The sequence below is a fragment of the Crocodylus siamensis genome, chromosome 13, assembly GCF_052110815.1.
Source record: "Crocodylus siamensis isolate JL-2025a chromosome 13, ASM5211081v1, whole genome shotgun sequence".
In the NCBI taxonomy this organism is placed as follows: domain Eukaryota; kingdom Metazoa; phylum Chordata; order Crocodylia; family Crocodylidae; genus Crocodylus; species Crocodylus siamensis.
In genome coordinates, this window is record NC_143407.1 from 25,169,064 (window position 1) to 25,196,978 (window position 27,915).

Consider the following 27,915-nt stretch of genomic DNA (forward strand, 5'->3'; position numbering starts at 1 on the left):
TCCTGGTTGAATGAGTTTTCTTTGAGAGATGCTGTTTATTTGAAGTGTTTTGTGACAGGCTTTTAAAAAAGACATATTTCAAAGGAGAATCATTCTTTTTATTTTGTTTCAATAAGGCAAAAATATTTAATTTTAGCTGTTTCACTTTGTGTAGGCTTTTACGTAACTTTAAACCTTGTAACATATTTAATGTAATAAACTATGAAGTATAAGCTAAATGAATCCAAGGAAGTCTACATAAAACTTTCATTTTGAAACACACATTTTGATAGTCCTGAAGGTGTGGGGCGTTTTATTTTTTGCTTGTTTTTAAACTTTCACTTTGTGAGGTATTTCAGCTTTCTGTTCCAGAAGAAAAATGTAGTGCTCAGCTCAGCTTTTCCCCTTGAATGGAAATTCTGCTTTTCAATCCATTCTAATAAGACCCACTAGGCTCAATCTGAAGTTTCCAATGAGACAGATAGATATAGATATAGATAGATGCAGATATCTATTGAACAGTAGATAAATATCTATATATATTAGATAGATAGATATAGAGATCTCTCTCTCTATAATAAAATGTCTGTATCTATTATACATCATGTATATCATACATTATATATAATAAATATTAGAAATATATATAGTAAAACATAGATATATAATAAAAGCAAACAAACTGATGTCAAGTGAAAACTTGTGTGTGCCCTACAAAGTGGGGTTGAATCAGTGATTTGGTAACGCTGAGCACCTTTGGGTAACAGAGTAAACGCTTAGATTATCACAGTATGGGAAGGAGCTATTTTTATAATGGTTTATTAAGCTTCTATAGATTTAGCTGTGCACCCGCTGTATATCCGTTTACTTTAACAAAAAGGGCAGCTTAGGCGTTTAGTGCTCCTCAATGTTGCTTCTTTTTGGGGAGCTATATATGCTCATCTTCGATGAAAAGAAGTTGTGTTAATTAATCTTTACCCCCATCCTCCCAGCCATGTCAGTGATGTTGTAGCCGTAAGGGTCCAGAAATGAGGTGAAATGCAAGTATTTCTTAGGGTGGCCATCGTGGAGGACACCCTGGTTTTCTCCTACTTTGTCCTCTATTGATACGAAACCGGATGCCATTACGTCCTCTATTTTTCTCTTTCTCTTCAAAAACTGGACGCTGGTATGTCCTTTATTTTTCTCTTCAAAAACTAGGTGCTGTTACGTCCCGCGTTTTTTCCTCTCAAAGAGAAAAACATTGGACATAAAGGCGCTGGGTTTTGTACCAAGAGAGGACGGGGTGCAACTGACTGCCCTCGCCCAGTCTTTTATTGGACTAAACTCCTCCAGCAGCGACTGTGGTGGATGTTGGGCCCGCTGCAGGCCTTGGCGGGGGCTCCACGTTGGGCCGTCCAGCCAGCGACGGGCACGTGTCGGGATATGTTGCGTCTGTGGGGACGACACCATGTCTCTGGGTCTTACTAAAACGACTGTCGCTCCAAGCAGAGCGGAGGACAGGACCGGGCTGGGTGTTTCCCTCGAGCCCGGCGTTTAGCGGCTTTATTTCACGGCGCGATTACGACGGGGGAGACACTCGCTCCCTCAGGCCGCGGGAAATGGCGGGAGGGAGGCCGCGGCCTGCTCGGCCCAGCAGCGCCACAGGGGCTGGCTGCGAGGCGGCGCTGCCCGGCTCCCCTCGGGCACTCGCAGTGGCGACGACGCTGTGCGCAGGCGCGGGAGGCCGCGGGGCACCCTGGGAAGCGCAGTCCGGCGGCCGCTGCCCAGCGCGGGTGAGGGGGTGCGGCGGAACCACCGGTCCCGGCATGCCCCGCGCCGTCCGCGCATGCGCGCAGGGCTTTCCTCGAACAAAAAACCCCCCTGCCCCTTCCTACCTCTCTCCCTCCGCCGAGCGGCGCTGGGTTCGGCTGAGGCTCTGCAGGGCCCGCATCGCCCCGCCAGCCTCCGACAGCGGCTCCGCGCTCGGCCTCCTCCTCGCGCAGCCAACGGCACCCGGCGGCGGCCGCGACACCGTGAGTTGAGCGCGGACCTGGGCCCTGCCTCTCCCCCCCCCCCTTTGGGGGTAGTCTTGTCTGGTCTCCTCACAACACCCCCGAGTGGCCGCTCCCACTGCAGCGGAGCGGGGGGGGGGGTCTTGGCGCTACCACCTCGGGGCAGTGTCGGCCCCCCCCCCCGCCCCGCTGTGGTAGGTCCTTGGGGGGGAACCGTTCTGCCCCCCGCGGTTGGTGTTGCTGCCCCGGTGCGGCGGCTCCTGATTGGTCTGCCCGTGCGGGGCCCTTGCCAGCCGCGTTGGGGATTGGGTGCGCGAGGGAGGGGCGGGGCCATCGTATGCTAATGAGCCTGCGGGCCTGCATGTGAATTTTGAGGAGGGGGAGGATGGGGACTCTGCAGTGAAGCTTGCTGAAGTGTAGGAATTACACTTTGGGAAAAATATCTGTTTCATTGCATGCTAAGCACCCCCAAGTGAGACGCACACCTTGTTCTGGGGAGCTCAGTGAAAAAGGTTTGTCCAGTGTTATTTGCAGCATAGAGCAGGTCACAGCCTGATTTTCAGGTTGCTTGCTTTCCAACTTCTGCTTAGTCGAAAGCTGAAAGCATAGCTGCTGCTGCTCAAATCTGGTTGCCACCAGTGGTTCTCTAGTTTAGGTAAAGGCTAAAAATTAATGTTCTGTAAGGCTGTGAAATGGGAGAAGAGAGACTAGGAGTAAGGTACCAGATGCCAAAATTGCCTGAAGAAAAATTAGCTTGATTCATGGAACGTGATGGCTGTTGAGAAAGAGAGAGCGAGATGAGCTTTGACACCTGTAGAGTGAAGAGCGATAAACTATTAACTCAATTGTCTCAATCTGCTGCCTGAGTAGAAATGCCACAGCTGCTGCAAGCAGATACCGGAGCGCTGTGCTTTTCTTCTAGGGCAGAAGAGCAGCTTCCCCGTTTAAGACATGGAACCCAGCTTTTTGGGCATAGAACATTTTTGTGGGGGAGGCAAAGGGTACATGAGGTATGCAATTAAATATGGTATTTAAAAGCACAAATTTGATGGCTTAGGTTTTTAAATGTCAGTGTCACTTTTAACCCTGTCTGGTCCAGTGGCTTTATATAATCATCCAGTTTGTTTCTCTTAAACACTGGCCTGAGTAACGTGTGGAAAAAGTGGGTAGATGGTATAGATTTATGTTCTCTCTTTTTATTCCCCTTCTCTTCTTGATCACTGGCTGTTCGGTAGCCTACATGAATTAAATGTGGATATCAGGGTCCCAGTGCTCATATGAACTCTTCATGTAGACCTCCTTGATATTATGGAAGCTCTGAGACTTATAGGGACTTCTCATACGGAGTTGGATGTCTGTGGGGGTCTCCACGTGCACCAAGCCAAATCTGTCTCTCGAATGTTGTGTCCATCTTACTCGAAGCATCTCTAGTGGCACTCTTGGCCTTCCTGCAAGCGAGCAAAATGGAGAAGGAAAAGATTGTATGGCCTAGGAAAGCGTTCTCTTTACAGGTGTGGTCCATCTGGACTAGGATTGGGGCACAACAACATTTGAATGTTTTGGTCTCTTTGTTTCTACCACACACTGATTTCTTTGTGTGTGAAAGTGTCTTGGTCCTTTGGGGAAGGAACAGGCTCCTGGCACTTGTTCTTTAGACAGTTGGTTTTTTTTTAAAAGACATTCATCTATTGCATCAAGGACTGGTACCAAAAAATACAGCTGTGTAAGTTATGATGCATCATGGTAGGTAGCAAAACTGCCTGTGTGTTTGAAAGTTAATTTGTGAATAACTTGACTATTCAACCAAATGGTCAACTAAATCGTGTTTTGCAGTTGTGCTGTTCAGACCACCATATGTGGATCCTGGGAAACTGCCGGGGAGAAGCAAGTTCTCGGGCATCGTGGCACATGTGTTACTATTGGTCTTGAAAAGTCACTTCTAAGAAAAGACAAGTGGTACTTGATTTATGGTAAATAGACTTACCTGGTATAAAGAAGTGAGGAGAACTTGGTGCCAACAGGCTCTGTGTTTAGCATCTTTGAGAGCCTGTCTTAAATCATACTTTGATCTGAATATGTTTAGACTTCTTCATCCTACTTTTGGCACGGCCTTTTATTTTATTTTTCAAATGTCTTGTTAATGAAACCTGTGGTAGCCCTTTTTCCAAAAAAGGCTAATGAATCTAACTTTGATGCTGCACGTAAGTCTTCTCTAGCTGTGTGTCTTAGTGATTTTTAATGAGGTACCATTTTGGATTACATCCTCTTGCATTTCACTGTGTTGGCCAAAACAAAACAAAACAAAACAAAACAAAAGCATGAAATACACAGCAGGAGAAAAAGCAGATGGAATAAAAACTTGGCCCAACAGCCTTGATGCCTGCATACTAATGAAGACAAAAAAAAAAAAAGTCCTCTTCGTTTTTAGAAAAATGAGAGAACTTTCAGTAGAAATAACGAAATACCAACTGTTTAACAGAGGGATTCAAAATAATTTTGATAGATTTTTGGGGCGTAGTTTATCGAGCTTTAAAAATATTTAGTTTCTGTATGGTAAGCTTAAGTTTATTCTTTCAGAACGGATCAGGTTTATCAGAGGAAAATAGTGGACTTACTTCGAGGTCCCATTGCACTGTGATTTTTCTTTTTCCTGTGGATATGTGCATCTTTTACCTATATGTATGCTGATGGGATTATGCATAGAAACATTAATTATAAACTTGCTTGAAAGGCCAATATGTTGGGTAAAGTGCCTTGACAAGAATATGTATATGGACCTTGGGTGCTAAGCATACATACTGCAGGAAGAGGAGTTCTTGGAAAGTTAAACGGGAAGAAAAGCAGAGATCTCCGGTGCAACTAGAAGGAGCAAGAACAGAAGTACCAGGAAGGTTCTCTAGGGTAACTAGGTTATGGGGCCGTGAATTTGTTATGGCAGTTTTGACAGATAAAAACTGTCATTTAAATTTGCTTTTCATGGTTTGACATGAGCCTCTCCCAGTGCTTTGTAACTACTTGCTTGCCAAACCTTGAAGTGTATTTTTAAATGTTCATTTATTAGCCATTATGAAGGCTTTGTACCATTCACTTAGTATCTGGTATGCCAGATAGGACTTGACCTGGTAATCTGATTCCCTCATATTTAAATGCTAGGAATATAGTAGAAGGACTGGTTGTTATACCAGCAGTGATTCAAATTTGATTTAAGCAGAGTCCTTTTTGAACAACAGAATCCTTGTCTGCCACGCTGGAGATCCAGTTTCGATTCCTGGATGCGTGTGTAACTGCAGTCATTGAGGCACTGAATGTCTGCACTTGGTTTAAAGTGGGGATGGAAGGTCTGGGCAACCTCTACTCCTCCATGCTCCTGCCTGCAGGTGTTCATGTTGAAGGTGCTGATGATCTCTCTCATACCGCATGTTAAGTATTTCTGCTCCACATTTGGACTCAAGTGAGACCTGGTGAAACTTTTTGTTGAAAACATGAATGAGCCTAGAATACTCAGTAATATAGTGGTTAAGATGCTGAGCTGTAATTTGGAGATAATCAAGGGGAAAGAGATCTGACTCAAGACCTGTGACTTGAAGCAGGGCTGTCCACATCTTAGGCAAGTCCCCTAACCACCAGGCTGTTGGCTGTTTTCAGCTATCTGGCATTCTGGACCTGAGAAACCTCTCTGGAAAGCTTTGTCAGAAATGTTGCATTCCTGTGAAAAGTTTGAACCAACTGATTTTTTTTCTGGCGCACATGCTGAAAAGTCGCTAAAGGGTAGACATTTTTTATTTTTGTCCTGTCCTACCTCCAGTTGTGTGTCAGGATGGGGGTATATCTACAGGGTGCTTTGTAACAACCGTCTTGACTCAAGAAGGAACGGAATTGATGAGTTTAATGAGGAACTTCATGGAAGCTTTCTTGGATGAATTTTTAGTCACCAAGATGCAAAATGGAGGGTAGAGGCATAAGGAAACAAATAATGAAGGATTAACAGACCCCAAGAGAAGATGAGTGGGATGGCTGCCCAGATTTTCCCAAAATACTGACACACATGTAGTTAGGGAATGGGGTATGCTCTGGCTGCCCAAGCTTGGATGGTGTGAGAAGAGCTGCTCTGTGTATAGAGATCAACTATGCTTGCTGTAAGCAGGTCAGATGAACGTTTCAGTGGGCTAAAATGCACGTTTGGGTGTGCAGTCTGTATGTGGGACTGGGAGAGGACACCCAGAAGTTGAACCCTTTTTTTGATCTGAAATATAAGTAATAGCATTGGGTCCTCTGACTAACACAGGATGGCACAGATACTCAAAAGGACCAGCCTGTACTAGCTGAGAAGATAATTTGTCACCCTGGAAAAAATGCCAAAATTAGTTTTGCTATAATTAGCTAAACAGCAGTGGAGTTCAAAATAAATTGCTTCTGAAATATTCTGTGTTAGTGTTGATGGGCATGAAGAACCAAAATAATAATTATTAAACATGAACATGATGTTTACTAAGTAAATATAATTATATTAGTAAAGGCTGACATTATCAGATGGTGGGGACTCTTATGATTAATAATATTTCAATTTTTGTTTACATGATTTACCTTTAATTCATTAATATCTTGGTGCTGCTATAGAACTCTCTGCATACTGAAACTAAAGTGACTTTACTCCCAGAACCTCAGTTTTACTTGAATATTAATACAGAAAAATATTTCTGCACAAATGATGTAATTAAGAAGCTGTTAATACCCAAACAGAAACAACATTTGATTTTTATGCCACTGCTTAGTAAGGTTTATTAAAAAACCAACCCCCCACCCCCCAAAAAATCTTGTTGCAGTTTGATTATATCAGTAAATTGCTGGTACATGCATATGTCTGTATCCACCTCTCCTGTGTCACAAATTGTTATACACAAGTTTTAAAAGAGTTCTTCAAATATGGTTATGCTCACTGGTGTGGATATAACACATCTTAGTTTCAACATATTTTAAAGGAATGTTTTTACAATGAGGTCCTAGAATTAAGTATCTTTTGCCAGTGAATCTTTAGTAAAATTTATGATCCATGTATTCTGGCTGAAAATCCATCTTTAAGGAGTGAATGAGGGCCATAGAATTACTAAAATTGAAACTTTTTTGAATGGGTTCTTGGGGCAGACCTTTATGGATGTGGCATTAACCCTCCCACCCCCAATCAATTGCATTACATTAATGTAATGATTTTGAGCTTTGTTTCCTGTCATAGAAGTCTCATGCATTAAACACTGAGGATAACACCAGAGGTGCTGAGTATCTGTAGTGCCTTCTGATGTCCATAGACTTGCTGGGTGCTTGGTCCTCTTCTGGATCTGGCCATGTAGTTAAGTTCCTACTTGTTGCCATTGCCTTTGGAAGAGGGAAGAAAGGAAGGTCAAATATATGAGTACTGAAAATCAATGAAAATAGTGCCTCAGGTTCTGGAGAGCTCGTGTGGGATAATGATACAAATGCTGTTACTTGCATTTCATCAGGGCATGGTTTTTAAGTAGCAGTATTTCTTTGATGCATGTGGATAAGCCTCCTTAATATGAAATGCTCAGTGCTGTTTCTTGTTGACTCCACTGCTGAGAGTTAAATCCCTGCAGTGGGAGTAGGATTGAAATGGCGACAGCAAATGTCCCAGCTGCTGCACTTAATGGGTTGCTGTTGCTGAGCTTGTAGTGGTGTCAGATGGGAGCGGTAAGAGGGTGCTTACCAAGAAGCTTCTGCTTAGATGAATCTTGTCATAGGTCTGTGGTTTTTAGCTGTCCAGTGTTCCAGCATTAAAAAAACCAAACGTTTGACAGAAAGCAGACATTTAATCCCAGCAAGCCTGAGATTTAACTCCTCTCTTGGCATTGTTCCCTTTTAAGCAGGATGCAAAGATTGGAGTTACAGGTCTCTCTCCTAGCAATTTGACCGTGTTCTCGTGAAAGGAATCCCATAACCTGTCTTCACATTTCTCGTTGGATTTCAGCTGCTGAGGTGTAAAATTGGCTTGCCATTATTTATCGTGCTTCCTTTTCTCCCTAACCTGCATATGCTGTGTATGTATGAAAATCTTTTAAAAGCTCTTGTTTTCCTTTATCATGCCAAAACATTGTTCTTTCATTTTCTCTGCCCATCAGAAACTGGCAGAGAGGATAGTCTGGTCTTCAAAGGTTGGTATGTGAACCTTTTTTTCAATAGAGAAAATAAGTTATCTGACAGTTCAGCTTTTATTTGCCTGAGAGATCCTTATTTCCTTCCTCCCCAAAATGATTGTAAACCTGAAGTGTCCTGAATGAGCCGTGCCTAGGTTAGATTAACGTACACAAAGCTACTGTTTACCCCTCCCTGCTTTTCACTCCTTTTGTCCTTGGGCTTTTTTTCTGTTGGTTGACTCTGAGTCACAGTGATCATCTCTCTAGCAGGATTCTCTTTGCACTACATAATTGTGGCTTTGTAAAGATCTAAATGAAGTAATGGCTTATTTAGTGTTACAAGCCTTTACTTGTTGGGCAGGCTGTTCTTCAGGCAATGAAATTGAAGGATTCACAGATCATTATAAATCCTCATCCGCGATCCCTCATGGTTGAGGATGATCGCTCCCACGGGTCAAGTGAAGGGTTGTAGATGAGTTAGTTGGTGGCCAAGGCCGATCCTAGAGCTGCGGACTGTCTGGCAGATGCCACAGGTGGTGGTTAAAGTGGGGTTGTACTACAGATTTCTTGGTCTTGTTCCTTTTCTTTCTGTTTCTGTTTGTTTTTTCTGCCTCCAGGGCAAGATGGTTTTCTTTAAAGTAAGATGTACCTTTTCTCACAAGGCATTGCCATGTAGCCCTGTCCTAGGCTGGTTTTTTTCCCCCAGTCTGTGGTGTCAGTGCCACACTTCTTAATGTTCACCTTGAGTGTGTCCTTGAGGTGTTCCCTCTGGCTGCTGCATATCCTTTGTCCTTGGCTGAGTTGGGAGAATTGCAGTGGTTTTGGTAAATACACATTACATGTGCACACAGTGCCCTGTCCACCACAGCTGCTGCTGAATAATCAGTGCTTTCATACTGGTGGTGTTGGTGTTGGGAGAACAGTGGCATCTTCCCACTTTATGCCAAGGATCTTCCAGAGGTGGAGCTGGCGATGGCGTTCCAGGCTCTTCGGGTGGTCCCTGTGGGTCGCCCAACTTCACAGTGGTAGAGAGGAGCTGGGGTTACCACAGCCTTATATAGTAGGAGCTTTGTTCAAGTCCGTATGTTGTAATTGTTGAATAAATGAAGATTCAGTCTTCTGAAGGCAGAGCTGGCACATTGGATCCTATACTGAATCTCCCTGTTGATGTTGGCTCTCTTTGAGAGGTGGCTGCTGAGGTATGTAAGTGTTCAACATTCACCAGCTCCTGTCTATCAATGAGGAACTTTGCTGGGGGAGTTGTTTGGCCCAGAGCAGGCTGGTGAAGAACCTTTGTTTTTCTAATGTTAAGGGTCAGTCCCAGGCACTGGTATGCTTTAGAAGCGGTGAAGGGCCGTATGTTGGTCTTGTTTTGTATATGCAACAACAGCACAAATCATTGGTGTAACTAAAGTTCCACAATTGAGGCTGAGATAACTTTGGTTTTGGCATGGAGGCAGGAGAGATTGAAAAGGTTCCTGTCTATCCTGTACTTGCTGCCTATGTCATATGGTTGCAGATGACCATTTTGATGACTGCAAGAAAAATAGAAAACGGAACGGGTATGATCGTGTCATCCTGCTTGACACCAACTGGTTTGAATGGCAAAGGGGTCTGTAGTGGAGCCGCTGCACAGGATGGAGGCAGTCATCTGGTCATGAAGGAGTCTTAGGATGGTGATTTAAATTTCCCTGGCCAGCCAAACTTCAATATGATCTTTCGTAGAGCCTTACTGTTTACAGAATTGCAGGCTTTGGTCAAAGCAGTAAGGGCTATATACAGTTCCTGGTATCATTTATAGAAGATATTGGCCTGTTTGAAGGGCATTTCTCAGCAGTGAAAACTGGCAATAGCGTTATAAGCAGCATTACTGTAGCCTGCTTGTAATTGATGACTGTATTAAATGGACCTCTTTTGAGAGATGAAGACTGAAGATGACATGGAGAAAGATAGTGAAGAGTAGGCCTGTGTGAAGCAGCAAGTATTTGATTCTGATTCGGCCAATTTGGAGGGCAGTGATTTGATTCGGAGATTCAAGTTGCTGTCCTGATTTCAATTTTCGACTTGGCCATAGACTATAATGGGGAATCACTAAAATACCTATAAGTTTGACAGTTTGGTTTTTTTTTGCAGATTTGGATGAAAACAGCAGGGATGGTAGCCCCTTCTGAGGGCATGAAGCCTGCCACGTTTCAAGGAGATAGTGCACCTCAAACTGTTTAAAGCAAAGCTTGCATCACTTTTCTGTGTTAAGGGATGTAGGTTGTAGCCATGTTGGTCTAAGGACATAGGCAGACAAGGTTCTTTGGGTCAGTCTTTTATTAGACCAACTGAATAGTTGGAAAAATATATCTTAGCAAGTTTTGGGTTTAAAAACGCTTCGTTGGGCTGAGGAAGCATCTGCAGTTGGCGTGTGTGCTCTTCCTGAATGGAATGAATAGTAAAGAAGCCAGATGCTGGTCTGCATGCAAGAGAGCCGGTCAGTGAAAATGTAAATTGAGGTGTCGGGGCAGGGAGGGAGAAGGGGGATGTAGCAGGTAAAAGTGGAGAGGTACCTGGGGAGTCAGATGTCAGGCAGGTTATAGTGTGTCGTAAATCTAATGTCTATATTGAGTCCATGAGTTGTTTTTTTGTATCTAGGAGGTTGAAGTGCTACCAAGCCAGAACCTTTCAGATGCTGCTGCTGCAAGACAAATACAGCTCACAAAAGGCACAGAAACGGATCACTTCACCTACAGCTTTATGTTGTTTTTATGTCCCTCCCCTAGAGCACTGTGATTGGAAGGGAACTCAGGGAAAGATCAGTCACTGGCCAGCTACAGATGTCAGTATCAGAGCACTCCTCCCTTTCCCCCTCCCAGTTTCTGTTTCCTGCAAGCCTGCCTTCCGAATCTTTTGTGCAACTCTTTTCTGAATCAATTTGGATGTTTCCAATTTGATTTGGACCGTTTAATGGGTCTTCTGATTCGATTTGGGGATTCAGCTGCCAAATCTCCTCTGAATCAAATAGGCTACCGAAGCTTTGCATGGCCGTAGTGGAGAGGGACGTGAGAGAGGAGGAGTTGGAAGAAGCTGATATGTATGACCAAAGCTGGTGGAGAGCCAGGATCTGCAACAGTGACCCTGTTTAGAAGGGACAAGTGGTGGAAGAAGAAGATTAAACTGACCTCCTTGCTTGGGTCACTGGCTCATATTTAGAGTGCCCCAAGGGTGATCTTGAATGCTTTGCACTGGATGTTTATGGTGAGCAATTCTGTAGCCTCTTTTTAAGAGACTAAACGTGTAGGCACTGTCTGTAAACCTGTCAAACTTGGTGGTACTGTTCCTAATAATAAGCACTGCCACTAATAATGTGGGAAGGGGCACTGGTGGAAACTATACAATTGATAGAGGATAAATTGGGTGAAATGTGGAAGGCATTTTCCAGGTGTGTGGCTAGCTTTTTGTATATGGAGTAGAATAATAAGTCTTGCATCTCTGCTGTGAATCTGATCATAAATGTTGTGGGAATATATTTTGGCGGGAAAGATTTAATTCCGATTCCATCCTGGTTAAGCGGGAGGTGCTGTGTGCCATCTCAGCTGAGGAGAGTACCCTCCAATTCTGTTTCATCTGGGGAAAAAAAAAAAATTGTATCGTGGTTCATGTCGCTTTTTTGCACTCAAAATTTTACTTCACAACCAAACAGGAAAAATCCACCTTATGGAATACTCCACATAATTCCCTTCGGTTGTCTTGTGGAGGTAACCTGTTCAAATACAGTGTATATTTTCCATCGTTTAGCTGAAGTAGTGACTCGCACTGTATTAATAAACTGAATTGCTTAAAATGTGATGCTGATAGTTTGATGCCGGTAGCTTTAGAATGGCTTAGGCAGATGCATTCCAGCCCCCTTTTGCTCTGCAAAGCAGAAGGTAGAGAGCACAGTGTGACTTCATCAAGTAGTAAATAGAAGCACCCAGAGTTAGATCCAGAGGTAGTCATTTTTGCCAGATCTTTTTGTCTTTGCCTTCAACAGTCCAAAAGCTGGGAGGTGGTTAAGCACCATGGACTGCATTTATAGCGCACTTTGAAAGTTGGTAAACCTGTCTGAATTGTGGTGATGAGTACTACGGTCATACAGGACTTTGTTAAAATTGGAACGGTAATGTGGATGTCTTAAATGACAGCTCACTAAGCTTATGCTGAGTGTTTAAGCATTTGCACTTCACTAAAGTAACAGCCAAGGTGGATTTAAAACAAACAAACAAAAAAACAACAATTTAAAAAAAAGAAGAAGCAGATTTATTTAAATCAGGAAAATGTGATTAAATCACATTTTCTGATTTTTATTTTTTTTTTGCTTAAGATGCTTTTAAAAAAATTAACCCCATATAAAGATAGCTTTAATATAAGAGATGCTAAAGTTCAGAGGCATTATCATGGAAAAGGGATTCTAACTTCTAATGATATAGTATGAGCCAATATATTAATGTAAACTTTTCTAAAAAGTTTTGTAAATAGTTCACAACAGGTCATGGACTATAGCAGGGGCCCAATCTTACAGGGTTCCCAGAAGCTCCTGTAAAGATTAAAAAAACCACTCTACCCAGTGTGCTCAGTCTAGATTCTAGACTCTAGAAGATCCCATTAAGCAGCTCTGTGATGCTTAGTTTCAGTTCTCACACTCTGGATTTGTATCTCTATAGCAATAACATCCTTGTTAATGTCTGTGTACGGAGACGAGAGAGAACAGACTTGATTGCTTGCCCATCAGCCCTATTTTCTCTCTCTCTCTCAAGTTTCTGCACCCAAAAATCAAGCTCTTACCTTCCTCTAAAAGTGCAGAGTTTCAAGATTTTAAATGAATAAAGGATATCAACAAGCATGCACGTTTTGTAGAAAATGATTAAATAAAATCTTCTTGACCAGTGATTTAAATCATAATATTAATAATGTTTTAAAAGGATTTGATTTAAATCAAATCCACTCTGGTAGAATTCAGAGCCTGTGTAGTTGTCTGCTTGCAGGCATGTATAATGGCAGCCTTAAAGAGTACCATACAGTCATGTTCAGTTAAGATTGAGAGGGAAGACTTCAGTGGACCAGAGAACTCCATAATGACACGAAGTCTAGTCAGTCTACTGGTTAAGTTCCTACGGCAAAAAGGCTAAACCAGAGTCCACATTTCTGGAAATGGGCATGCACTGTTATGCATATAGAGTAGTTATTGTGTACAGGCACCATCCTGACTGACTTAGTTGCCCACATGGTTGGATACGTGTGATCTTTTAAAAGCTTGAACCAAAGTGTCTGTCTAAGTTAGAGAAGGCACGAGAAAAAACAGGATGGTTTTCTGGGAGTTATTTTGTTTTGTCCCGTCTCCCTGACCTTGTCTTGACTCTTGTGCCAATCGCTGGACAACAAAAGGGATGGTGGTAGTGGTGATGACAGTAGTTGAACTTCTTGGCTACTATTTCCTAAGTGTTTGCCAGAGGTCAAGTTAAATAGCTGTAAATTTAGCAAGTTATAACAGTCCAGCATCCAGAAAATCTTTTTCTTCTAGTATTCATTCACCTTTTATGAAGTTCTCTTGTCTGTAGATTTTTGCAGCAAAACTGGAATTGACAAATCCTGATGTTTCTACTGGTTTAAGAAATAAGTTCAGAAATAAGTAAAGAAATAATCTCCGAAGTGGCGATAAGAAAGCAGAAAATCTCCCCCTCCCCATCCTCCTCCCAGTTGCCTACAGCTTTTAATATTCTTGGTTTTTTTAGAGTGTGAACATCTTATGTACTTCGGTGATCTGTTATCACATTTTCTTGCGTACCAATCCCCCCCCCCCCCAAAATAAGAGACATCCTGTCTTTTGGGAGGTAGAATGAAGAGAAATATTTTCTCTTCCAGAGTTTTGGCTACATAGAGCAGGGTCAGAGCCTAATGTTTAACTCATTCTCTTTCCCTTTCCTGCTTAACAGAGCTGAAACCGTAGGTGCAGCTGAAGACCAGTCTCCATGGATGGATCCACGATTTTGAAGAGAGCCAAAAACATTCTGCAAAGCTGTGAAATAGGAGAAGAGAGACCAGGAGCAGCTAGCAGACCACAAAAATTCCTAAAGAAAGGTTAGCTTGATTAGTGAACATTATGGCTCTCCTTTGAAAATGGCCTTTAAGTCAACTGAGTCCCTCAGCTGCTTGAATTGAAGTGGATGGAGGGGGTACATCTGTTTCAGGCAGAAAATAAGCCAGCGTCTCGGCTTTCACTGTACTCCCCTCCTTCCTTTTTTGGCTCCCTTTTTTGGGGGTAGGGGATGGAAAGCTGACTTCTTAAGGGTGGGGAGGGAGGGAGGGGAAGGTGTACTTGTGACAACGCATGCAGTAGACTTTGAAATTTTAACGTCAGCTGAATGACTAAAAAAATACCATTTAGTTGGTCTAATAAAAGACCATCACGTTTACCCAAAGAATCTTGTCTGCCTAAAAAAAATACCAAGCCTTTATTGCTACTGCTGTTGTCTTGGCTGAAGATAGTTTTCTGCAAAGCTGAGCTAAGTTTATCATGATGTAGATTACAGCAACAATTATTTTGATCAGAAAAGTCTAGAAACTTAAAGGGTAGAGAAGGGCTCCGTTTTTTTACATGCCTAACTAGGGTCCCCTCTGTGCACCTAATTAGTTCTGGTAAGTAAATGTTGGTTACCTAGGGTACTGGAGACAGAAGCATGTTTCAGAATAAAATCACGTGTGGAAAAACTCAATTTGAAAAACTGAGTTTGTTTTTTCTCTTTACAGGCATAATGGCCCAAGCGACAACACCATCATTATCAGGTCATGATGAAGAGACTTCTGAAAGCAGAATGGTGGTTACCTTTCTTATGTCAGCACTGGAGTCGATGGTTAGTTAGTACGGATAGTAGATCAAGTAGTTACAGTGGTCTCTCAGCATATAGAAAATTATACCAGTCCCTTACACAACACTGACAAATAATTATTGCACGCCATTTTTCATTTACCTGTCTGCTCAATAACAGACTGCTCTATAAAGAGAACAAACATAGAAGAGCGAGTTAATAGTAGAATGTGTCTTTTAGCCTGGTTCTCGAGGAAAGTCTCTCTCCATTCTGTACCCAGGGAAACCATTCTAACGATCACTGTAACTTTTGACTGTGAAAGGGACAGGCCTTGAAATGAGAGATTATGATAGGTGTGACAGGGGGCCATCCCCGGCTAGTCACAGTACTGGCCTACCCACCTGTCTTGCCTTTGCTGTAATAAAATAAGTAATTGTTTCTAGGTGGAAGGCTGTCCGTTTTATGCCCCGATGCGTAGGGCATTTTGCACAGCTCTGACCTTCCCTTTACTGCGTCCCATGCCTCACAAATGGCATCTAAAATACTCCTAACTCCCCATGCCTCACTACTGGGCCATATTAGGTCATCAGCCCAAACTACCCGCTATTACTCCCCCTGGCCCCTTTACTGGGGACTCAACTCGCGTCCCCTCACTGGGGCTATGGTGCCTCGCAGCCCATGGGCCTCCAGTGTCTGTAGATGTGCCTGGACTCCACTCTTGGTCCATGGCCCACTCAGGCCTCAGCTGTCCATAGATATGCCTGGACCTCACTCTCCCTCAGGCCTCTCACTAGGCCTCACTGTTATCAGGCCTTGGACCTCAGGCTGTCTTGGCCTCCATGTTCTTGCTCAAGCCTGGTGCTTTTCTGTTAGGGCGTGTTCCCTTAGCCTTTCCCCTCCACGGAGTACGCACAAGGCAGCAAGGGCTGAGGCTTTACAGTGTCCCATACACACCATTCACTAGGGAGCCACTGGTTGGCATTCCCCGAGGGCTGCCTTGCCACCAGCAGCCGCACCACACCATCCTTCCTACCAGGGTGTAGTTCTAGGTCATGCCCCAGAACCAACGCAGGCCTGTCTGCCCTGGTCTTATTCTTACTGAGCTCCTATATGTTATACCTGGCTGCTTGCTCTCCTGGGTCCTCTATTATAATATCCATCTGCTGGCTTCTTTTCGTGTGGCCCCGACTCTAGACCCCTCATCGGATGCCTCCCATCCAGAGACTGTGCTTTAGCCTCCTTTATCACAGCCTGCTGTCCAGCTGAGCCAGTCTTCCCTTTAGCTGTGGTGTGTGTTGTTTTCCCCGCCCCCCCAGTCAAAGGGACCTTCAGCCTCTCTAGGCTCTGGCCCCACCAACAGGCCAGATAACTCTCCATGGCCCTGGCCTGCCCCTCACTGTAGGCATGCCTGCCCTTCTGCCCCTTGGGCCCTGGTTCCATCCTGGACCAATTGGGATGACGTGGCCTCAGTGGAGCAACAGCTGACCCTCTTATTCCGCAGGGGTCCTTCTCTAGGCCCCACTGTAAACGGCCATCTCTTACGGGGCTTGTCGAGAGCCCTGGAGATCTTATAGAAGGCAGCCCTTCGCTCAACTGGCCTCACCTGAGCCCCTGTGCAGGCCCGCAAGCTCTAAGCCCCTTCCTAGGCTGGGTCTTGCTCACCCTAGGTCCCAGAGCCTTCTCTTGGGCTTGGGACCTGACTGGGCCCCTTAAGAACCTCCTCCATCCCCATAATTCCTACCTTAGACCTGCAGGTGTCCCTGGGAGCAGCAGGTCTTAGCTTGGTGATGTTATCTCTGCAGCAGCTGGTAGCTCCACCCCTCAGGACCTTCTTTTATGCTGAGGTTGTGCAGCCCAGCTGCAGTCAGGTGGCTTGCTGTCTGTCATGTGACTGCCTGATTGGATCTGCAGTCACCTGCAGGTTGCCTCACAGCCTGCTCGGGCCCTTAAAGTGGCAGGCATCAAAGGTGCCCTGTCACAGTGGGATTTCATATATTGTTGCAAGGGATTTTGTGGTTTTGAGTGCCAGGTTAAGCTACACTGGTCTTAATTGTCCTCTGCCAGTATGTTTTGCTCATTTGGCTGCAGTTGCCTAATAAGTAAAGTTGAAGCACAGGAGAAGTTTGGCTTAAACCAACAGTTGAAGTAAAATCAAACTGTTGAGCTTACAGGTACTAACAATGCGTGCTGATTGAAAACAGCAAATATCCATTCTGTGGCTAGATCGGGGTGGGCAATTATTTTGGGTGGAGGGGTGTGGTTGTGGGGTATGTAGTTGGGGAGGTGTATGTGTGTGTGTGGACAAGGGGGCGGGGAGTGTGAGAGTGTATTTGGAGGTATGGTCGGGGTGAGTCCTCGGAGTCCCTGGAGTGTGGGAGTCCCTGGATCTGTATGTGGTGGCAGCAAGCGGGGCCAGCCCCACCTGGCCCAATAGTGCTCTTGCCCAAGTCCCCGGCTGCATGTGGTGGCAGGGTGCAGGGTCAGTTTCACTCAGCTTCTGTGCTCCCACCCGAGTCTTTGGCCACAAGTGGCGGTAGCATGCAGTGCCAGTGCAGCCTGGCCCCACAGTGCTCCCACCTGAGTCCCCAGGCACATCTGGTGGCAGTCTGTGAGGCCAGCTCTGCCCGGCTCTGCAGCACGCAGCTTCTGCACTCCTACCTGAGTCCCCAGCTGCATGTGGTGGCAGCATGTGGGGCCAGTGTGACCCAGCCCTATAGTGCACTAGTGGCACTACTGCAGTGTGTGTGGGGCCAGCTCTGTCGGGCGCTCTCTGCGTCCTGCCCCCTTTCCCACATCGGGAGTCCATGGCCGTGGTCTGGTGGGGCCCGTAGCTGCAGTCCCACTCTTGCAGGCAGGGAGGCTGGGAACAGCCTCGGGATGGCAGGCACAAGCTCTGTCAGGCAGAACCTTCTTGTCCTAGCACTCCCTGGCTTGCAGAGGGGCAGCAAGGGCTGGGGGTTATGAAGGGGCCCTGTGGGCCAGATCTGGCTTGCCCCTGGGCTAGATGAAGGGTGGTTCTGTGATGAAGGGACAGGACTGGGACCAGAGGCAACCTGAGCAGGGCCTGGGACAAATCGGCCTATGGAGGGCCCTGCCCCAACTCTGATCCCATGGGCTCCGGATCTGAAGAAGCCATTGGCAGTGGTGGGGGGGACAGGTAGTGAGCAGCTGGACATGGAGCTGCTGCTCTGCCTGGCTCCTCCATGGGGCGCCCCAAAGTGCGGGGCCTGGGGCAGTTGCCCCAATTTGCTCCCCCTAGGGACGGCCCTGACTGGGACTCAAAAGTTAGGGTGTTTTCCTGGAGCAACAAGTTTGGTGCTTCATCTGTAAAATACAGTGAATCGTATTTATCCTCTCAGGAATCTTTTGAGGCAAAAAACCTTGCTTAAACCCTAAGGTTATACCAATTGGACTAAATCTGTTTAGAAATTGATTTAATTAAATTGGTGTATCATGCTCTCAGTCAACTAAATCAGTATAAGGCACCCTTTCAACTGATTTAGCAACATCTTAACAAGGGGGATCAAGCAATATTAGTTTCCAAGTGGATTCACTTCAATCAGTGCAAACCTCTGAGTATGGACAAGGCTTTGATTTCATTAGTGCTTCTGAAGAAGCACTGTGGATTTTTCAGATGGAAGGCACAATGACAGTACAAATTATCTACTGCCAACAAGTGTCACTTATTTGCAACCACTCTGAGGGCTGTGTGGTGGCAATTCTAAAGTAAAACTGTCTGGCACTTGATTCCATGTAAAATTACACTTGTGCTTTTAATTATTGTGATACAAAGCAGCTCTGTTTTTGTTTTCATTTTTTATAGTGTAAAGAACTTGCCAAGTCCAAAGCAGAAGTCGCTTGTATTGCCGTTTATGAAACAGATGTGTTTGTAGTCGGAACCGAGAGAGGAAGAGCCTTTGTCAATACAAGGAAAGATTTTCAGAAGGATTTTGTTAAATACTGTAAGTTTTCAACAATGTATCTTGTATTTCATACGCTACTTAATTATACGTTTTAAGCACACTGGATCTGTGAGCTGAGGATGGTACAGTGCCTTGGTTTTACTGCAACTGATGGAAATATAGTACATAGATAAGTTTAGGAGCATCTTCTTCTAAACTATATTTAACAGCTGCTATCACATTTAGAGTGCTATTTTAATCTGAGCGAGAAGGTGGTTTTATTATGGGACTGGCTAATACAGCTTTAAGTTAGACAGCCTGTGATGAAGCGAAGTGGTGTTTCATATCCTGCTTGCCAAATCAGTTTTATAAAGTACCCATTTAGGCAGACTTCAGATAAGTAGTGGGCAACTTCCAGTGACAGAAGACAGGCCTTAGCTCAAGGGCGGGCAATTATTTCATGTGGAGAGCCGCTTACTGAGTTTCAGCAAGCCATCGAGGGCTACATGACAAGAAGCCAGGGGCAGATTATATATAAATTTTCTAAATTTTTTTTTCGGGGCCCCACGGGCCGGATAGAATGGCATGGCTTGATGGGCTGCATGTGGCCCATGGGTTGTATTTTGCCCACCCCTGCCTTAGCTGTTTATATGACTTTTCTCAAGATTTATGCAGAGCTTTTGACATTGGTACTAAATCTTTGTCTACACAGGGTTGGTTTGGGTTTTTTTACCACTACAATTAAATTGCACAGGAATAAGCTATATTGGTATAATTGCATCTGTGATGGTGGTGACTGAGGGCGTCTGGTTTTTTTTTTTTTTTTTAAATACCCTGTTTTTAAGCTATGCTGATATAGGTAAGCGGTACTCTTTTCCTGAGTAGACAAGACCTATCCAATTAGCCTAAAGATGTAACGATTTATGACTCACCTTGGAGGATGCATTTCAAAGACCATCAAGAATGGTTTCCAGTGAGTCAGTGTATTATATTTATTCCATTGTGAAAACAGCTGGACATGCCTGATGATTTTGCTAAAATGTATAAATATAGCTAAATATAAAACAAAATAAATGCAATACATAAAATAAATTTAAGTGTATAGCTAAATATTCTAGTGAGGAATTTATTTCCTCAGTCTGTTTCCTATACAAGGTAGGATTCTCAGTTGTTTCTTCTATTTGATCTGCAGTAAAGTTATAATTCTTCTCTTGCATTGGGAAGTGATTGATGTCAAAATACAGTATTACAATTTCACTGAGAAATAAAATAGTACATGGGGTATTGCTGAACCCAGCCCTTATTTAAATGCAAATGGATTATTTAAAGGCAAAGACTGTAAGTATGAGACGCTCTTGATGGACATATAGGCAGATGTTTCTGTGTGACTTCACTGCAACAGTTTCTCCCAAAGCTGCTGTAGCATGTACCTTCCTCTCTGAAGGTGGGATGTATGGGGTGCTGTTGTTGCTCTGAGTCAGTGAACCGGGCATATTTTTGCTTTGTTTTGAGTGAAGGCAATGTCTTTTGGGACCCTGTGCAGTAAGGTGGACAGAAAGGGAGCAGTTCTCCACCCGATTTGTATTTCCTACCTATTTTTTGTGGTAATGAAAGGTCATTTTTTTTTTTTGTGTAGTTGGCTGCATGATGCTAGGAGGTGTATATAGACAAGGTCCTTGACCTAAACAGATGAGGGGAGAGATACAGGAACAGAAATGTAGCAAATCTTTGGAAAATTAAGCCTCAGTTGTTTTTGTTTGTTTGTCTTTGTTTTTGTAATGAACTTATTTATTTGGTGGGTCATGCAACAGAATCTTAACTACAAAGCAATTCTTTTCACATAAAGCCAGTTTAATTTAAGGTACTGATAACATTTTACTCTTACCTGCATTGGTATGTGTCAGAACTGCTTATGGTCACAATGTGCTGCTGTATTTCAGGTTCTGCAGTATTTTGTTGTTCACTTCAGAGATCAGGCCTTTGTTTTGTCCACATTTAAAAGGTTTTCATTCTTGTAAAGGGTTCTTGCATTGGGTTCTTACCCAGTGAACAGCTTCAGCTAGGATCTGCTTTTAGTCTTCTACAAAAGCATATGTAGAATTTGATCGGCTTTAAATTTGATCAGTCTCCAGATTTCTGCAAAATGGTCCATTGACAGACTTTGGGATTGATCTGCTCACTTTTTATGAATTTATGTCCTTAGTCTCTGTGTTGCAACCTGTAGAGAGACACATCAGCCTTTTGTTGCTGTGGGGTATTTTTGCTACCAAAACGTCTGTTTTTCTTCAATGCGGACCTTTAGTTTACCTGCAGTCTAGCACCAATAGTGCTGTTACTTCCTGGGGGTTTTCTGCTCTGCATGTTGGCTGACTAGTTTGTCAACATGTGGTACCCAGCATTGAAGCATTTGGGGATTCAGGTGTTAGCATCCTTTTGTTTTGTCACTGTGGTGCTAGCTATTGCTAATCCTTCTTCAGTTGTCATTAATAGGTAACCGAATGGAAGAGGCAGGAGATGTCAGGAGTATTAATATTCCACTACTTCGTGACATCCCTTCCAAACTAAAACAAAACAGTAGTCAAGAAGAAAAAGGGTTGTGGAAGCATGCAAAGAGGAGGAGAATGCCAAAGAAGGCTTACCTAATCTTATTTCCCAGGGATCTGGGAAAGTTTGATTTAATTATTCCTAATGAATTGTATTTGTGTTTTTAGTTTTAACTATTTTCAGTCATGCTAAGTAGTTCTCCTTCCTAGGCAGTTATGATTTATTATGCTTTTCCTGGTATGATACTAAAAATCAGGTTGGTAGCCACTTATCCCTGCAGTTAAGATGTGAAAATTAGCAATAAACTTGTCTTGTGACAATAGTTGTTCTCCAGGAAAAAATGGAGAATGATTTTAAGATAAAAACGCAAGGTAAGTGCTGTGAGCAGCTTCTTTATATACTGTAAAGGAACCAAAAAAAGGTTCAGTCACTTTTTTTTAAATAATCCTTTGTAACTCACTTTGAGGACAGCGATATTGTTTCTAGTGAGAATATTGAGTTTCTTTCTTTTACGTGTCTGTAGAACAAGGATTGTCTTTTCTTTTCCCCTTTAAGGTGCACAGGTTGAGGTATGTTAGTTCATCAGCGTTTCTGGTTATAGGCAGTTGCTTTTCCTCCCTGTTGCGTGGCATATGTATATATATCTCCTTTGTCATACTTACCCTTTTGTTTCTACTTCCCCTCTGTTTTTTCTTGTTTTTCTTCTACTTCTACTTCTTGTGTCTCTTGTGATTAGGCAGTCTCTAATGATTTGCAGGGTTCAGGAGCTGCCATGTACTATTAGTAATGGCTTTTACTTGTTGGGCTGTCTTGATGGTGTTTATGCTGCTGAGGGATTTTTAGGATGGAAACAGTACCTGCGTTCTGTAGAAGTGCAGAACTGAGAAAATGAAGGCATCAGAACCTATGTACTACAGAAGTCAAACCAAGAGCAATTTCCTTTTCATAAGCTAAGTGATTATCTCTTTCTGCTCCTTGCCCTTCTCAACAGTGCTTCCGAAACAAGGTCTTTCAACTGTGGTGCACCAGAGAATTAAAATCAAATTTAAATAAGGGAGCCATTTGGCGTTGGGCCTTCCGCTGATCCAGAATATATGTTGCCTGTCTGAACTATGTCGTTAAGATTCCTGTAAATTTTTTTTCTGCAGTGCTTGTTTCAAGTTGTTTTGTGCAGCGCTTGTTTCATCATCGACGTATCGTCCCGTGTCAAGTACACTTAATGCTGCAGCTTCTAGACTAGTAAGGACAGTGAAATCAATGGGATGTTTCAGGATTCAGTTGCATATTTCAAACCCCAAGTCAGGAGTACCAGATGCATGCAATTTATAGCAATTTTTCCATGTTAAACTGTTATTTTTTAATGGTAGAATTCTGTTTGTTGATTTGCTTGCTTTAAGTTTTTAAAGGACATCCTTTTATAGTTTGTATTTACATGCTAGCACAAATAGTGAAAAATACCATCTGTAAGTAGCTGACTTCTTTTTATGTTGGTCAGGGGCTGGTTCCCTGACATTAGCCCCCGTGTATAAAGATACTGGCTTTATGGATGTGGCTGTACTGTGAGGAAATAATTTAATTTTTTTAAAACTCTGAGACCTGTATGGTATTCTTCGTTAGACTAGGGCTTTTGTGACTTTGTGGTACTGCTGTTGTTGAATATGTTGGGAGAAGAGTTCAGTGAGTCATTAAAATGTATATTGTTGAATGACTAAATTATTCAATAAACTCGGGTAGAAAAAGGGGGGCAAAAAGACAAGAACCAGACTGAAGTTTAATTCAGATTAGACATAAGTGGTGGTGCTTTCTGTGTTGGCATTAGTCTCTCCCCCTTCTCCTTACCATCCCGTTTTTGCCCAGTGTGTATGAACTTGAGGTACAATCTAAAAATCTCTTTCTGCATCCACCTCGGCAAGCTAGAATGCACTGACTTAACCATTTTTCATTTTTAAATCTCAGGTTATTGGATATACTGTATATTGAAATGTTAATGTTGTACTTATACATAGTCATGCCAGAAAATGAGAGAGGGGTTGAAAAGTTAGCATTGCTCTAAGAATGTTAACTTGTCTTTTCTACATGAATATTGCTCATTAAAGAGATCAAGTACAGTGTGGGTAATGGTTAATATTGCTCTAAAAACCAAAGCTTTTTTTCTGTTTTCTGAATGCCATGTGTTCTAGTATTTGATATAGCTAAGAATACTGATTATCTCTTTAGAATGACATTTTAAAAATAAAAGTCCAAAGATAGCTGTGACCTTGTGCAAAACTTTGGAAGCATGTTTTCACAGTATTATGAAGTGGATTTTAAAAGAAGAGAGCATAGGTTCTAGAAAAACATGCATTTAATAGATTCAGAGATGATGATCTATTGAGGTCCCTTGCAACCCTAACAAGTCTGACCCCCTGCGTAGGCAGGAAAGTGTGCTGGGTTCAGATGACCCCAGCCAGATGCCTAGCTAACCTCCTCCTGAAGACCCCCAGGGTAGGGGAGAGTACCACCTCTCTTGGGAGCCTGTTCCAGATTTTGGCCACTCTGACTGTGAAGAAGTTCTTCCCAATGTCCAGTCTAATCTGGGGGAACATCTGTTCACCAGAGCGCCCCAAGGGATGACGAGGTCGAACAGTCACAAACTCCTGCAAGACCGTTTCAGGCTGGACATAAGGAAGAATTTCTTTACTGTCCGAGCTCCCAAGGTCTGGAACAGTCTGCCAGCGGAGGTGGTTCAAGCGCCTACATTGAACACCTTCAAGAGTAAATTGGATGCTTATCTTGCTGGGATCCTATGACCCCAGCTGACTTCCTGCCCTTTGGGCAGGGGGCTGGACTCGATGATCTCCCGAGGTCCCTTCCAGCCCTAATGTCTATGAAATGTCTATGAAATAAATCTGCTCTCTGCTAGCTTATGGCCATTATCTCTTGTGACCCCCCCCCCAGGGGCGCCTTGGTGAGTACAGCCTCACCAATTCCCTTCTGTGCCCCCATGATGAAATTATAGGCAGCCAGAAGGTTGCCTCTCAACCTCTTGCAGAGGCTGAAGAGGTCCAGGTGCCCTAGTCTTTCCTCATAGGGCTTGGCCTGCAAGCCCTTAACCATACGAGTGGCCCTTCTCTGGACCCTCTCCAGGTTATCCACATCCATCTTGAAGTGTGGCATCCAAAACTGGATGCAGTATTCCAACTGCGGTCTGACCAGCATCCGATAGAGGGGAGGTATCACTTCCTTGGTTTGTCATGCATCAGCAGATGCATGACAAAGTGCAGTTAGCTTTGCCTATTTGTGACTTTGTCACACTGACTCATGTTCATCTTGGCGTCCACTAGGACTCCGAGATCCCTTTCCGCTTCCGTGCTGCTGAGTAAGCTATTTCCTAGTTTGTTAGTATCCTCTACTCCATAGACATATATGTTTAAAAAAAAAAAAAAATGTCCAGTGCAAATTGTGACTGTAGGTCACTTCTCAGCCTCCTTGAAGACTCGGATCATGTATTGCAGGGGCGGGGAATTATTTCGGGCAGAGGGCTGCTTACACAGTTTTGGCAGGCTGTTGAGGGCCACATGGGTAGCCCTGCCCCTTGACAGGTGCCCCACCCCCTGGTCACCATCCTGGGACTAGTGTTCCAAGGCCAGCACCTGTGGGGCACAGGCTGGCTGGGGTCTGTGGAGCCAGGTTGGGCTGCACCAGCAGGAAGAGGAGGGAGCTGGCCCAGCTCCATAGAGACCCTGTCGTCTGGGATCCCGCGCTCCCGCCACCCTACTTTGGGCCCCACTGACGCTGGACCCGAGTCACTGGTGCGGACCCCGTGCTCCTACTGGCTCCCCACCCACTCAATCACAGTGCCCCCAGCTCTGTGGTACAGGTGGGGGACAGCACACAGCCCCAACCCCCTGCTCACCGGCAGGGAAGAAGCTGGTGCTGAGTGTGGGGAAAAGTGGCCCCTCGCCCGCCCCATAGTCAGCGCTCCCTGCTGCAGGCACTCGCAGCCTGCGGGGCTGTCTGGAACAGGCACAGGCAGCCCCATGCGGGCTGCAAGTGGCTGCAGCGCGGGACACCAGCCAGGGTGCAAGTGAGGGGCTGCTTTTCCCTGTAATCAGCACCAGCTTGTAACCCTGCCCTGCTGCCAGGCTGGGCCCTGTGCCAGCTCCAGGCTCGCCTGTTGGGGCTGCGCGTGGGAGCAGCAGTTGTGGTGTACCCCCCTGTCCCCCGCTTGCCGCACTGGGCAGTGTTTGCTGCTGCTGCCTGTCTGGAGCTCGTGTGCTGGGCAGCACAGAGGTGGTGGTCACAAACGCTGCCCGGTGTGGCAAGTGGGAGGGCTTTAGCTGCTGCTGCCATGCACAGCCCGGATGGGCGAGCCCGGAGCCGTGCAGGGCCCAGACTGGCTGCGGGGCCGGGTTACAAGGTGATGCTGAGCATGGGGGAGAAAAAGCAGCCCTTCCCTGCCCATGGCTGGTGCCCTGGGTGGGCTGTGAGCGGCTGCAGCAGGCAGCATTAGACACAGGGTGGGGAGGGGCCACTTCTCTCTGCGCCGGGAAGGAGCCTGGGGAAAAGCTGATGCCGGGGGGGAAGCAGCCTCTCCTCTGCCCTGCGGCTGGCACTCCCTGCTGCAGCTGGTCACAGCCCGCACGGGGCTGTCTGGAGCAGGCACAGGCAGGCCTGTGCAGGCTGCGAGTGCCCACAGTGTGGGACGGGCGAGGGACCGCTTCCCCCCTCCTGGTGCTCGGCTTTTCCCCGGGCTTCTTCCCTGCCTGGGGTCCCCCCCTACCTGCGGTTCCTGTGCTAGGGCAACCATGTGGTCCCAGGAGAGAAGCCCTTACTGGGGCTTCCAGCTGAGGGGGCGGGGCCGGGCAGGCCCTGCTGTTGTGGGAGCCTGCCAGGCTTCCCCTGGGTCCCACTGCCCTTGGGTCCTGTCATTTTTGACAAGAACCGAGGGCAGAGAAATATTAATTTTCTAAATTTTTTTTAGGGGCCCCATGGGCTGGATAGAATGGCCTCACAGGCCAGATGTGGCCCGTGGGTTGTATTTTGCCCACCATGGATGTATTATGGCCCTTTTTTAAGAAGATATTTACTTATCCATTTGATATGTGGCAGATGAAACCCCAGTGCGCACTTAGTTATTTAATTGCAATAAAGAGTTCATCAATCAACAATGAGCCGCTGAGGGAGAAACATGATATGCAGGTCTGAGGTGTCTGTCCCACAGTGACATCAGGTTGAATCCATCTTCAGTCGAAAATCAGTGAAATCACCTAAAACTTCGCAAAGTATTTTTTTTTTCCCGAAACTTTTCCACGTTTAATTTTTCAGTGATGACTAGATGTATACTGTATAATTTCTTCTCTGTTGTTATTTTAAAACCATGTGGATCTCTTTCTTGTAGTGCAAATCTAGTGAATGTTAACTAGTGAATATTGTTGATGTAGCTGGGTTTCCCTGTTGTCCAAATGGTTCTGTTCCTTTTGCTCCTTTTAAGAACTCCACACCAGCTTAGAGATTTCTGAGTAAATTAGGCAGTTGTGCTGTCTTAAATCTGTTTACTGTGAGAACAAACACTCGCACCACCAATTTATATCAGCACTGACAACTTTTGTAAGGATGAATTTCAAATTACTTTTTTTTGTTAAATACCTGTCTCATAAAAATACAAGTTTGAATAAAGCCTACCGCTTTGGCAACCTTTTCAGCAGTACGGCCTCTATTTTAAGCAGGTAAAGCTCTGGACCTTGTATTTCAGAGCTCTGGAGGAAATCTGCTTACTGAGTGTTGCCCAGCCCGTGAGGAAAACTTCCTCTGATGGTTCCCTTTATCCTCTCCCACTTGCATGCACACCTTCCTCAGATTTTCCACAACTACTTCTTTTTAAATCGCTCTCAATCTGAGATCTAATTGTGTTTGCTCTGAAGTCGGTGGCAAAGCTTGCACTCCGTTCAGTGGTAGGTGGATTTGAGGCTTTTACTTATCTATGAGAGCAGCCTTGTGTGAACTTTGTAAACGGTTTCCTCTAGCTCCCAGACATTACCTAATTCCTGAAGTGGAACTCCCTGAACTCTTATCTTTGCTAGGTTGCTGTCTGCATTGTTTTTAAAATCGTGGCTTCTAAAGTTGCCTTTTTAAGCTGCATGCTTTGCAGGTCAAATGTGATTTAGTGTGGTACAGTGGAGGGGGGGGCAGGCAGTCTTTCCATTGACATCAGTAGACTCTAGGTCAGGCTTCTCAGTCTGAGATTAATGATCTGTCTTAACATCTTATGGCAGCAACTTGGTTCAGAGGTATAACACACAGGAGGGTGTTTACAAAATACTAGAAAACGGTGGCCCAAGTAAGAGTTTGACCATGTCCAAAATCCAGTTCAGTTCACAGACAATGAATCACAATTCAACTGCAAGAAAATGGGCTAAATGAAAGGCAAGTCGATTTTGAAAATCATGTTTCTGTGTGTGCATGTATGTACACATTCTGTGTATGCGCACACTTATCAATCATAGTCAAACTTACTAAAAGGGGGAGAGATTTGGAGGTT

General features: G+C 44.6%; 1 protein-coding gene and 1 long non-coding RNA gene across 8 annotated transcripts in view; one reads left to right on the forward strand and one right to left on the reverse strand.

Moving 5' to 3' along the window:
• Window positions 1–1,991, reverse strand: part of LOC149854113 (uncharacterized) — a 50,014-nt gene extending 48,023 nt beyond the window's left edge. Inside the window, exon 1 of the long non-coding RNA XR_016439045.1 lies at window positions 1,857–1,991. This is a non-coding gene — a long non-coding RNA (uncharacterized LOC149854113). The remainder of the gene's footprint in view (window positions 1–1,856) is intronic.
• The window catches only part of GTF2I (general transcription factor IIi), a 101,436-nt gene continuing 75,316 nt past the window's right edge, over window positions 1,796–27,915 (forward strand). For 5 of the 7 annotated variants that reach the window (XM_090026602.1, XM_090026605.1, XM_090026604.1 and 2 more), the window contains exons 1-4: window positions 1,796–1,994; window positions 14,077–14,221; window positions 14,891–14,994; window positions 18,773–18,911. In XM_090026602.1, the coding sequence (XP_089882728.1) occupies window positions 14,113–14,221; window positions 14,891–14,994; window positions 18,773–18,911 (352 nt within the window). In that variant the 5' untranslated portion in view covers window positions 1,796–1,994; window positions 14,077–14,112. The remainder of the gene's footprint in view (window positions 1,995–14,076; window positions 14,222–14,890; window positions 14,995–18,772; window positions 18,912–27,915) is intronic. The other 2 variants (XM_090026607.1, XM_090026608.1) reach the window with 1 other exon arrangement.